The following is a 13,262-nucleotide window of genomic DNA, read 5'->3' on the forward strand; positions in this document are numbered from 1 at the left end:
CCCAAATTGCTGGTTGCAAACCATTTCTTTTCGTAGCCTGTTCTCAACTGGCATTTTTTTGTACCATAGGAAGCCTAAAACCCCATGGAAACCTTCTTGCGATTGCTCTCATCGGCAAATACGTATTGGATTGGGTAAATGAGGGCCAGGCCACTGCGGTGTATCCTGTATCACAAGTAGTCCCACTTTAAAGGGAGGTGAGGAGCAGAAGGCTCCAACTTCAGCGTGCATTTTATATACTGACCTTGGAAGGCGTTGCCAACCATCTGGAAAGAGTTAGGAATTCTGTACTGCTCGGGATCTTTGTTTTATTTTTAATTCCAGGATTTTCTTTTCCTTTCGCCTTTTTGCTGTCACATCCCATGTAGCCCGAATACCCCTTTGCGCCTGGCTGAAATAATATTGTTCGCCAGCTTACAATCAAAGCGAGCACAGAGGGAAACAGCTGAGCCGTATTAGCAGAGGCAGTCTGGGCTACATTTCTTTGCTGCTGAATAACACGCCACAGGTGCAGGATTAGCCCGGCCTACGGTGCTGTGTTTGCTTAGCAGAGCCACCCTCTGCCTCCTCACATGACTCTCATCCTCAGGGATCTGGCAGCGATGTAGCGAGCGCGCCGAAACTCCCTGTAAGTAGAAGGCTTTAGCTTTTCAGCTCACAGAGCACTTGTGCTTCCCCCCCTCCTCGTCTTTCCCTGTTTCTTCTTTTTTTCTTTCTTTTATATTCTTTTTAATTTTTTTTTTTTAAGCCTGGCTTGAGCAGAACACTTAAGAAACTGGGGGGGGGGGAAGTAAAACAGTGAAGTTCAGTGGATTCTTCAGAAAGATCAGAGAGGGACCGAAGAAAGAGCAGTGATGCTGGTGTGCTGGCAAGATGTGGGGCAGCAGGGAGCCAGCTGCTCACGGTGCACAGGGTCTTGTGTTTGCAGCTTTGGCTCCTGCCGGGACACACTCACACACACACAGTCTGGAGATTTCCTATTCATTCCCTTGGACTGGGGTCAGAGTTTGTACAGTGTCAGGAGGCCCATGCAAGCCTTCAGGTGCACTTCGGTTGGTTTAGATTGAAGGAGAAAGGTGATAGATTTACTGAGAAAATACTGCAGATAAAACAAAAGGTTTCCTGTTACCCTTTTTGGTGAGTATTGAGGAAAAAGAGATTTTTAGAACTAGTACTTGGAAGTCAGCCTGATCTTGATCTTAAAAGATGTTTCACTTTTTCTTCTTTATATTAACCTTTGGATTTGAAGTTAAATTAAAAATAAATGTTTTGGCAGTAATAGGTTAATTCTGGCACCAGGTTTGCATTGTGGGCCTGAATTTCAGAGGTTTTAGCTTTAGTGGTAGTCACCCTTCTGTCTAACTTTGGTGATATACAGTGCTTGTGTATGTCAGTAACGCTTATTAAAAGGCTGCATCTGTTCTGTGCATTTCAAATGCTAGTCAATTGGAAAAACAGTCAAATAATAAAAACACATGTACTTTTTCTCCTACTCATTGCTGTTCCTATCTATCTGGACACTGGAAAAAAAAGTTTTACTTTTGATGAGAACTGTGGAGAAATCTGTAGAGAATGAAAGAAAGGTGCTCATGCATCTCTTGAAAACTTCTGGTCGAGGAGAAGAGCACATGGGATGTGAGCTTGCCAAGTGTGTTTGCAATGCACATTTTTGGGTTTTGAGGTTGCATATGAAGTGTAGCTGTGAAGATACATGTGTATGACATTGGGAAAAAAGCAAAGCAAGCAAACACAGTGGGGCTGAGGGCTGGTTCCTCCTCTTGCAGAGGCCCGAGTGTGTGGGTGAGCATGGAAGCCTGTTGGTGGGCACTGGTTGATGGGTTGGTGGCAGCGTCAGTGGCATGGGTGGCACGCACCCCCTTCCTGCCCAGACACCATCTCTGGAGCATTCAGAGAGGGAAATGCTTTTAGGCTGCTCAAACACTTCTGGAAAACCGTAGCGCTTATGTCTGCGGTCAAAATTCATTATTGTTGTTCCATGCGTGCAATTAATTTTGGTTTGCAGTAGAGATGCTTTCCTCCCCCTCTAAATGGATTTGTTTGTTTTCTGTCAAAGTGAGTAAGTCAATGGCACTCTCTGTTGCATTCAGCTGTGTTTGCAGAAGATAAGGTTTGTGCCTCAGCCCTCGTTCGTGAACACAAAGATCTTCTTCATCACTTACGGTTTCCACACATGCAGTTCAAATGCCTGCACGGCGTGTGTGGTGAGGCCAACAGTAGCAGCAGTCAGTTCAATGCAGTCCCTGCCTTGGCAGCTTAACAGGGCAGCAATTTATACTGTCACTTGTTCAGTTGCTTAAAACTCTGCTTGGCCTGGTGACCTGTCAGGGTGGCATTTGCCTCCAGGCAGAAAAATTCCTGGAGATCCTTGAGCACTTCATTCAGTAAGAGTTAGTAGCTGAGAGTGTCGTAAACACGTGGGATTTTGGGAAGCAGGTGGTATTAATCCATGAAAAATTATCAAAATACTAGTTATTTTTTTTCTGACACCAAATAATCTGTCCTTCTGGAAGACAGGCACTTGAGGAAAAGTTGGAAGGGGAATTGGTAGGAAGCATCATCATCCCCATGATTTGGGAAGCATGATAAGTTAATCAATAAACTGAGTTTAAAAGCTATATATATATGGCCACAGAATTTGAAAAAAAACCCAAAACCATTAAAAATACAGCATGTTTTTACCATAACAGCTCTGTTATGTAACAGACAGTTCTGGTTTTGGGAATATCTACACTATTTTAATTTATTCTTATGAGAAGAGTAAAAGGGAGTGTCACCAATGCAGCAGAAATTAGAAAGGAGTTGGTAATTTATGAAGTAAATTTATGAAGTAAATGCTCTTTAGGCTGAGCTGGGGTTATGTCACATTTACTCCTGAACAGACAAACCCCATCATTCAGAAGGGCACCAGCACCTCTGAATAGTGTTGGCACTGCTTTCTGCAAGCATGGCATGTTCACATGCTAATTATATTTTAATATCCAGGTGCAGTCTTTGATCTTGAGGTGAGAATGGCTAGCTGGTATTTTTATCTTCCAGGCACTATTTTTGTCTCAACTGCATGGTGCTCTTGTGTTTCTTCTCTTTTGAAAAGGCAACAGGAATGACAGTGATTTATCAAATGTATCTAAGAGATCCATGAGGTCAAAGATGTCTCTTGCTGTTTCTTTTAAATTCCATTGTCTGAATGCCTCAATTTCAATATCATCTGAAATGATAATAAGTAAAAATCTGCAGCTTGCCCAGTGCAATCTTTGCTGCTTTGCTAAAGATCAGATAGCAAAGCATGGATTAGCTGCAATGGTATCACATGGCATTGCTTCCCATCTGTGTATTCTTTCCCCAGTTGCTGCTGTTCAGGAGAGTTTTCAAGATCACTTGTAGTGACATTTGCATAATCTCTTGGTGATCACATTTGGTGTTTCCTGCTTGGAGCTGCAAGTATATGTGGTGATTTGCAGCTTAGAAACAGAAATAACTACCACAGGATATTAGCAATAATCCTCCTATTTTTTTTAAAACAAATTTTTTTAAAATGTAGAATGTGGCAAAGAGTCTGCTATTTGTTGATATCCAAATTGCCTTTTTTACATATTTGTGCTCTAATTTCTACCCTCTGTTTTGAGCATAATTTAACTTTAGTGAATCTATGTTGACTATCCTGATCACTTTTTTGACATTCATGTTGACGGAGATGGCCTCCAGGATGAGATGCTACATCATTCTTTTTCACAGACTATTCCCATTGGAAGGAATCCTCAAGAATCATCAAGTCCAACTCTTTCTTGAGTGAATGGCCCGTATGGGCAAACCCACCACCTTGGTGTTACTGGCACTGTGCTCTATCCAAGTGAGCTGATCTCAGGCACTGAAGTCAGGCTGACTGGCCAGTAGGTCCCTGGCTTCTCCCTTCTGCCCTGTTTGAAAACTGGGGTAACATTTGCTTTCTTCTAGTTCTCATGCACCTCTGTGGGTTGCCACAACCTTTCAAAGATCATCATGAGTAGACTCATTCTGGTGTGTGCCAGCTCTCTCACCATTCATGGATGCGTCCCGTTAGGGCCTGTGGCCTTGTGGATATCAAATTTGTCTGGGTGTTCTCTAATCCAGTCCTCCTTGACAAAGGGAACATCTTCCTTAAAGCAGTCCTTCTAGGTCAGAGATTCCTGAGGGATGGCTCTGTCTTGGCACTGAAGAGAGATGCAAAGGTGACCTTCAATATCCCTGTTTTCTCTGTGTCCAGAAGAATCAGTCATTCTCACATTGGACTTTGGATCTCACCTTATGAAGTATTTGCATTTAATTGTTCCAGATTGATAGCTCCAACACATTTACCTTTGCTATGTAAAACACAGCTCTTGAAAAGGGATTAAAATAAAGAAATTTTGTTGGTATCTTAATGAGAATTATATGAACTACCTGCTCATTTGTCTTTGCAAATTAAAGACTAACTTACATTTCAAAGCTTTTATTTTGTCATGGAGCATTTACACATTGAACCAAAGAATTGTAGAAGGTAGAATTAAGTAAAATGTTTGACACAGCTGGGGAATATTTATTAATGGAGAATTACAGTGGATAGGGATAGACTTTACTGAGTCCAAGCTGACAAGATAAAACGTTTTGCATGCACTTTCCTTTAGAAATTTTAAATTTGCTTTTCTGTTCTGCTTTTTTTTACATTGTGTTGGTACATGTTATAAAAATGTGCCAACCAATTCCCATTTTCTTCCAAATGAAAAATAAGTCAAAGATTAATTGTGGGCACCAGAAATGAGAGGAAAACAGACAGCAAATTACACATGCATTTTCCATGGGCTGTGTCACCAAAGAAGCTTTCGTGTTTGTAAGTTGTGAGTAGTATTACATGGGTATTAGTTTGGAGGGTCTTTTCTCAGTGGCTTTGTCACAGCTTGTTACATTACATGCTAAACTTTTTAGCTAATAATCCTGATAAATAAAGACATCATTTGAAGTGGTGCTGGATGCTTGTAGCTATACTTGTAGCAGTAAGTAGCAATTCCATGAATATGGAGAAGAACAGTTTTTTTAAGAAAACTGCCTTGACAGGTTGTTTAAAAGTACTTTTTATTTTACATCTATATTGCATTAAGAATAGAAACAAAACCACCCCAAATTTTGAAATATACAGATGAGAAGAAGCAACTTGTAGGTTGTCTGTATTTTGTTGTACAGGAAATCCAGCATAGGTGGGAAGTGGTGCAAATCATACATAAGCCCTACAATGTTACATTTTTTTGTAGTATGTCAGTTTATTACAGTGGATGTGTATCAAGGTACAGCTATTTTCAAGCATGGGTTGACACCAATCTCAGTTTGGGCCCACTAGTGCAATATAGCCACACACTGAAAAGCAAAGTGTGCTGTTTTCGACTTTTCTGCTGTATTAATACCACATTTTGTTTACTGTGGTTTTGGATCAAAAATATGAAGGTCTCAGCATCTGATATTTCCTTGAGTTTTATGGTAGCCTTGAATATCCAGCAAATGGAAACTGTCATGATCCAGTTTTCCTTCTCTGTTATATAATTATCACTAATAAAAAAGTGTTTTACTGTTACCTCTTGACTATTTTACACAGTAGATCAGGCTGTGTTAAGAGGTGTAATTTATTTCAAGTCTTTTAACTGTGCTGTGTTTTCATTGCTGACTATTTGCCAAAAAATATCCCATGGAAATTCTTTTATCTGGGAGCTGTAAAGTACAGTGAGTTAGCAATAACTTATTTCCCTTTCTCCTAAAATAATCATGTTGATGGTATAACCCTGACTTGGTGGGAAGTCATCAGGCTGTGGTTTATGATATGGCATAGGAAACTCCAACAGGGTGTTGCAAGATAGTTTTTTATTTTAATAAAAGTCTTTTTTGAGGAAAAGCACACTATGTAGGTTAGAGCAGGACATAGATGAAGTCATCTTGGGGTTTAAAATTTCCATGTTTTGGCTTATTTTCAGTTATGGTTCAGACATTTTTGTATGAATATCCTTAATTTCCATTTTAAAGGAGCAGTTGAAATGTGTTGAAACAAGTTAGTCCATGATGTGTAGAGCTTCTTTGGTGTGTGTCTTCTTTTTTTTTTTGTCCTTAAAATCTGTTTGGGGAAGCAGCAAATCTTACTTTTACTCCTTATGAACCCCTGCAAGGTCATGACAGATTTGCTTTTTTCACTGCATAGACAGCACATAAATCTCACAGCTGTGGCACAGAAATCAATCTGTTAAGATAACTATTGCTAATTCTTCATCCTCTGGGAACAGGATGGCTTAAAATTCAAATCACAGAATACAGAGAAACAGAATGAAGGGCTTTTCACCTCCTACATTACCAGACTTGTTGAATCGGAGCAGTGCCCAAAAGTCATTACCATCCAATGGCTATGGGCCAGTGTGAAATGAGTCACTGGGCTTTATCCAGATTCTAGTGGAGAAATTTCTGTCCAAATCACATAACTATGGCTACAATTGGCAGAGGTTGAAGTACTTATTGGCAGCCATGGCAGAGAGTTTGAGGACTGAATGTACACTGAGACACTGGCTCTCTAGATCAGATTCTTTTTCTGCACCTACATGAGCCAATGTTAAGCTTAAATAGGTGATTTTCCTTTTGTATGTGAGGTACCACTGCCTGCAGACCTGTCAAACCAACAAACAACAACACTGTTTAAAACCAAGTTAGAATTCATGCTTATAGTTACTTCACTGTCATTGTGGAGCGGGGATCTGTGATGCTTCTCACACATTTAAAAAATTATAGCAGAACTCCCTGAAATGCCATGAAAGGGTTTGCCTCATGGCAAAGTGTTTTGCTGCAAATCTTAGTGCTGATAGATGGAAGATTGTATCCAAGAAAGTTTATTTGTTGACTCTGATGGTTAATAGAGGTTTAAATTAGACATTAACATTATCCTGTATGACCATGAGAATGAGTTTCGTTTTACAGCACTTTATTTTCATTGTTTTCCTTATCCTGGATTCAGGATCTTTGTTGATGTTCCTTTCTGGAAAGGACCCCAAAGCATGGAGGGAGAAACACACTAACACATGGAAAGAAGAAAGCAGTAGCATGCTGCACACAGTCCCCATTCTCAGGGGACTCATTCGTAACAGAGGTCATCATATCACAGTTTTCAGTGGCCTCAGTCCTAGAGAGGAAAATGTTTCTCAGGAGTAGCACTCCAAAGAGACATCAAAGCCCTGGCAGCTGACTTCCAGTCCTTGTGGTGGATGATGCTTTGTACGTGCTGAACTTTAGTGGAAAGAGAGTTAAGCTGAGAAACTCAGCTGAATTTGATGAATCTGTACCACACTGATGATGAGCTTCAGGTACTCAACTGCTTTGATGAATTCCCTGATGCAGTCAGTAATTTTCTGAGCAGACTAAACCTACCTTCTTTTTGATGCCACTGTTTTTCTGCAGTTCTCCCGAGGGATGGGAAGCTGACCATGAGCAGACTGCAACAGAATAGGCTACAGCAAAGAAGCAGCCAAGCTTAAATAGCCTGAAATCTCTTGCTTTCAGGGCTCTAGGAGAGATTTCAAAACTCAAAGGGCTTCTAAACCCTAGACAAAGCCAGGTCTGTGTGACCAACCTGTGCTTGTTACAGAGCAGCAGCAAATGCAAGATGAACAAGCTGTTCACTATCCTAAACTGTGCTTTTCACACCTGAAATCAGGAGGAACTTGTTGCCAAGCTGGAAGGTTCTCCCCTCTTCTCTTGTGAGTTCCTTCCTACACGTTTCCTTTTGGGAAAGGCACTGCTGGAAAACCTTTCTGTGCTGAAGTCAAGCAGATGTAGAAGTCAAGAGACCTTGTTGAAAGTCAGCTCTGAGTGGGAGGAGAAGAGTTCTTAGGTGCTCCATGGTTACCTGCTGGGTGAGACACCTGAATTTCAGAGGCAAAAGATCTGCCCATCATTTTAGCTAATAGCCGGGAAATGAAGGCATGAAAGGGGCAAGAGAATAGAGTGAGAAGAGATTTACATTTTAGAAGACAGAAAAGAGCTTAATTGAAAGTGTCTTATTCCTGCCTATTTTAGTTTATTTGATTTAATATATTTGACACTGAACTGCAATGATTTTGCAGTAGTTTTGACCCTGGGCATTAGGTGGAAACAAAATACTAGGCTGCATTGCTAATTTCAGCTCTTGGAAGGTGTAAATTTGAATGCCAGCCTATCTGTCCTAAATTTTCCCAAAACCAAACTGCATCTCTAAATAGCCACCTGTGATGCTTTGATGGTACTTCAGATTTTTAATTCCAATCCAGCAACTTCTGCTTGCCTTACATCTGAGAGTGCAACCAGGTCTAGGGGTGGAAGCTGTTGTTTATGGCAAGTTTTGCAGGAGCTGTTCATGATCACATCACTGGTGAGTGATGGCCACAGATTGTGTTTAGGTATGACTTCTTTTATGCTTGTTGCAAAAATGAATGATCTGTGGTTGTATATATTATGAGGATGGTATTTAGCTGCTTAAATTTAACATAATCAGGCACCACTAAGTGTGTAATTAAACCTTTCCCCCTTTTTTGTGCTAGGTGTAAGAAGTCTTCACACTCCTTGTTGGAGAAAAATCCCGGCTAAAACTGCAGGTAGCTTATAGAAAGAGCTGTGGAAATTATGTACAGAATAAACTATTACACTTGTGAGCTAGAAGTTCACTTGGTTGCCTCATGAGCTTGAAGTCTGAAAATCCTTGACAGGAATATTAATAGTTGAACATTTGCCATCCAATGGTAACAAAGTAATACTGACAAAAAGTGCTGACTGAAAGAGAATTTGTGTCATTCCTAATCCTGTGACCCAGGGAGCAAATATCTGTTGATATTAATTTGTTATGCAGAGGCTGCCTAATCATATTAGAAGAAACAATCAACAGTTCATTGTTTTTTCCTTAATTTAAACATCTACTTCATCTTAAGGTACAGCTGTGAGTACACAACAACGCATACACACAATGCATCTTGAGTGAACTCATGCATTTAGTCCTGATTGTGCCAAATGTTAGTGAAAACAGTATGGGACTGACAGCCAGTTGTGTCGTGAATGTAGTTTATATCTTAATGCTGGGCACAAGGGCTACAAGGCCATGGTTTGTATATGTTTTGTAGCTGGTTTCTGAAGTCTGGCTTGACTTTAGAAAGAGGTGAGCTAATCAAGAAGCCAGTTTGTTTTGGGGGCATACAGAGGTACTGAGCAAAGGTCAAGCTGTTTGTAGGAGTTTTGTGTTTCATAGGAGTATTAGTCTGGCATGGTGAATGATTCTCTTTCGTGTGTATCACCCTAATATTATTGATATACCTCTTGTGCAAGGAATGTGCAAGGAGCGGAAGGGCTGTGGTGCTAAAAAGGCTAGCACTTCTCTAAATGCAGTGTTCTTACATGCCAAGCCCCACTTCTCCCAGAGCCAACAGGTTACAGCTTTTCTTTTGAATTTACTGGGGATAAGCTGCATTGTCTCGTGTTACACTGCAAAAAAAGAAAGCCTCTCTGCCAGTTGTTGCTCCCAGTGCCTATCTGTGCCTATCCTGTGCTACCAGAGCTGGCTCAGGAGAGGAGGGATATGCAGCTGGAGGCATGATGTGCCCTGGCTGGTCCCATGCTCCCGGGAGCCCAGACTGGGCTTTTTCAGTCCTCCTAAGGGCAGGCAATGGTAGAACAGCCCCGTGCTTCCTCCAGCCTTTCCCTGCTTCAGGGTCACTCAGCCTCATTGTCACCTCAGTTGTTGATTGCAATCCAAGCCCTGAAGGGTAGCTGCTTGTCCCCATCCCCTCTGCCTTTTTGCCCACCCTGTCTCTCTGTAGGGAGCTAAAAAAGAGACATATATATATATATTTTTTTTTTTGTCAGTTCCACAATAAATCAGTCCTGATGATGGAGATTTGGAAAAATCTTAGAGTAAAGGGTAATCAAAATAATTATAATACCAATTGTTTATAAAGACTTAACATTAAATCAAGAACTTCCAGCCTGCTCTTCAGCTACTCTGTTGGAGACTGCTGCTTGTAAGTGACCCTTTGGTAAGATTTCTTACCAAAGTGACCCTTTGGTAAGATTTCTTACCCTTTGGTAAGATTTCTTCTTTCCTCAAAAGGAGACTGAGGAACTGCCAGTTGAAGCTTTTCATGCTCATCTCATTTTTGTCTTTGAGGCTTAAAATTTTCACAAGGACTGAAAGCTGATATTTATGAGTAGAGCTGGGGGAAGGAGGTTGCTTAAACATCTCCTAGCCTATCACCAACATCTCCAGTTGTACTCCAGCAGCTCCATGGAGACTCAGTGCTCTGATATTTTTAGAAATAATCACCTCCATATATTTCAGCACTGTTCATCTGAAACCACATTCTTCTCTTTTACTTTGTTTATAGACTTTTCTTTTACAGAAATGAGCTCTTTCCCTTTTCCAAAGCAGTGCTTTTGCAGTGCAGTGACAGAACATGCTGTTGAGCTTGAAAGAACATCAGTTTCTGTTAAGACTTTGTTAAATTGCCTGCCCATGTTCTGTTCTGCCTGTAGTACCATAAATCCCACTGATTTTTATGGGGTTCAGTGAATGTAGATCTGTGCTGAGTTCTGTAGAGATAAAGAAAACTCAAAGGTGTAAGCAAGGATTTGACCTGTGTAATGCAGTAGAAGAAAAGCTGTGCTGTGCAATATATAATAATAAAAGCACAATATATCTCTTGGCAGTGGCAGAGCTCAAACATCAGTACCTTTGATCTAATACCTCCGAGGTCCAATAATCCTCAACCATGGCGATCATTTCAAACTACAGAAAATCAGTCTGTAGTGAATGCTCATCTCAAATAACTTTCTTAAATTTTGATAGGTAGAAGTAGTTTAAAGCCTTCATTTCAACTCTTGCAATACAGCCTAGAACTGTTTATTTTTCTTCCTCTCTTACAGCCAGTTTTCTAGACAACATGGCCTTGAGAAGTTCTGGCAAGCTGAGCATGGAGACCAGAAAAGATGGTGAGAGTACAGCCCCTGCTCCTCCCCAGAAGAAGCTCTCCTGCCAGTGTCACCACCACTGCCCTGAGGACTCGGTCAACAACACCTGCAGGTTTGTGGGATAGATATCTGGTGATGATATATGGGAAAATACACTTTGTTTAAGCAGTGATATGTAAATGAGTTGGTTTTCACTCTGTCTAAAAATCAGAAGTAATTTTTACCTCAATATCAGCTGCATGGTTGTTGTTTTTTGTTGCTTTATTGTGTTTTCTTAGGGCATACACATATTTATCACTTTAGATAATACTTGTTTTAATGCATTGCATATGGAATATTCTGAAGGTTGAACTTTGTTTTTAAAGGAGCATGCAGTTAATGAGAGGAGACCTAATAGAGATATATTGAAATGTCAATAAATGCTTATAAATTAATAATCACTCTCAATAGAATACTATTTATAAGAACCCTGGTCTTTGTGTCTACAGCAGCTGTATCTGTAAGTCCTTAAGGCTTTGGGTTTGTTTGTTTTTTTTTTTGTGTTTCTATGCTAAAAGGAAACTATCTTGAGATGAAGTGTTGAGTATTTTTATCTACTAGCTGTAGCCTTCTGTTTAATTTTGGGCTTAGAGTAGCCCAAATTTCTCATCTGGGTTGGATTCTGCTTCCTCAGGGCCTTTTGGCTCCCTGGGGGAGAGGCAGGTCCAGATGTGCACAATCTCCTTGAAGGCTCAGCACTGGTGTGTGGTGCACTGGCTCTGGCTGAAGCAAGCAGAGGTGACTGAGGGTACCTGTGGGAGGACCAAGCTGCTGTTCCCCTTCCCAAAAGCAGCTCTTGCTGAACACCTGCAGTTGCTGTTGAGTGAAGGTTGAATGAGGTTGAATGAACCTCTGTCTTGGCTTGAGGTGCAGGTACAGTTTGCTTTAGCTGCAGCGCAGCTGGGCTGAGCTCTTCATGTTCCGTATGAGGGATTTAAACTTCTCTGCTTGGCTAGAAGCAGGTGTGATAGTGGAGATACCAACTCTCAGCCAATAGCCTGGTGGAGCTGTGGGAGTCAGAGAGGCATCGAAGCAGGGCACGGATATGAGCCCAGCTGGAGGTGCAGTGCTGTTTGAGGTGAGATTGTCTAATGCTGTGTCAGCTCTTCAAGGCAGCCTATTTAAAAGATAACTGGGGAAAGCCTAAGATTGCTGAAGATAGTGATTGCTTTGTTGGATTTTTGAGTGTGGATTTACAGCCTGACTTTATTCTTAGCCTGCAGTTTCCTACTAAAACGTATCAAAGTTCTGGTGACAGCTGTAAATACCATTTCTCCTTTCTAACCTCTTCCTACAAGCCCATGCTCCAGCCAGGAGTTAGACCTAACTGCTCTCACATGACAGTCAGTTTAAAAAGCTATAAAACCCCACTCTGATACCAATTTGCTGATCCCCTGCAGCGTCAATCAGCTGTTTCCTGTTCCTGCCCAGCAAGAGCCACAGCTTTGCAATGTGCTGTCTCACACATGCAGCAACAGGGAACTTGCAGATGACTTTTAAATCCATGAATTAGGAAGCACAAAGAGATCAATGTTAAAGAGCTGACTGAACAAGATTTATTCCCCAGCTGGGTAGGCTTGCTTTTGCACGTCGCTTTGTAGGCATCATTGACATGAAGTATTTTTCATGGAACTATGAGTGAATGTCCTGTTAGAATGGATTTGTGCATTCTCCCTCACTGCAGTAGTTTAAAGAAACTCTCTTCAGAGTCTCCTTTACAGTGTCAGATGTCAAACTTTTTTTTAGGTGTTAATGCCCAAGGATAGGCAGTTAAGTGGTAATAAAACACAAAATTGTTACCCCTTTTGTCTTCATAATCCTTGAAGACTTCCGGCTTGAATGTTCTCCTTTATTGCCAGAATGATTTTTTTCAATTTAGACATCAAAATAATAATTGAAGCTGGAATATATCCATCAAATATTAATCACTTTTCTGCCCAGTCAGGAGTTTCCTGGAACAGTCAGGAGACTTGCTTTAGATCAACTCCTCTCCCCTGCCCTGTGCTGTCATCTGAGCAGTACCTGCCTTGCCACTTGCCCAGTGAGCAGCAGCATAAGTGAAAAATTGCTGAGGAGTTTGTAGTAATATAAAACAAATTAAATTCATTTAAATGCACTGCCTTCATGGCTTGTCAGCAGTAATCATGTTCATGATAGTGATCACTGCTATGGCTCCCACTGTTTAGGTGTGAGAGCTGCAGTGAGGTGTGAAGGACTCAACACCCCTTGTTTTCCCT

The 13,262-nt window shown here is 41.0% G+C and overlaps 1 protein-coding gene across 1 annotated transcript in view; it reads left to right on the top strand.

Moving 5' to 3' along the window:
• The window catches only part of BMPR1B (bone morphogenetic protein receptor type 1B), a 184,681-nt gene that overhangs the window by 146,716 nt on the left and 24,703 nt on the right, over positions 1-13,262 (top strand). The window contains exon 4 of the mRNA XM_041484238.1: positions 10,942-11,098. Coding sequence (XP_041340172.1) covers positions 10,959-11,098 — 140 coding nt within the window. The 5' untranslated portion in view covers positions 10,942-10,958. The remainder of the gene's footprint in view (positions 1-10,941; positions 11,099-13,262) is intronic.

The sequence above is a fragment of the Pyrgilauda ruficollis genome, unplaced genomic scaffold, assembly GCF_017590135.1.
Source record: "Pyrgilauda ruficollis isolate IOZ18807 unplaced genomic scaffold, ASM1759013v1 scaffold65, whole genome shotgun sequence".
Taxonomy (NCBI): Eukaryota; Metazoa; Chordata; class Aves; order Passeriformes; family Passeridae; genus Pyrgilauda; species Pyrgilauda ruficollis.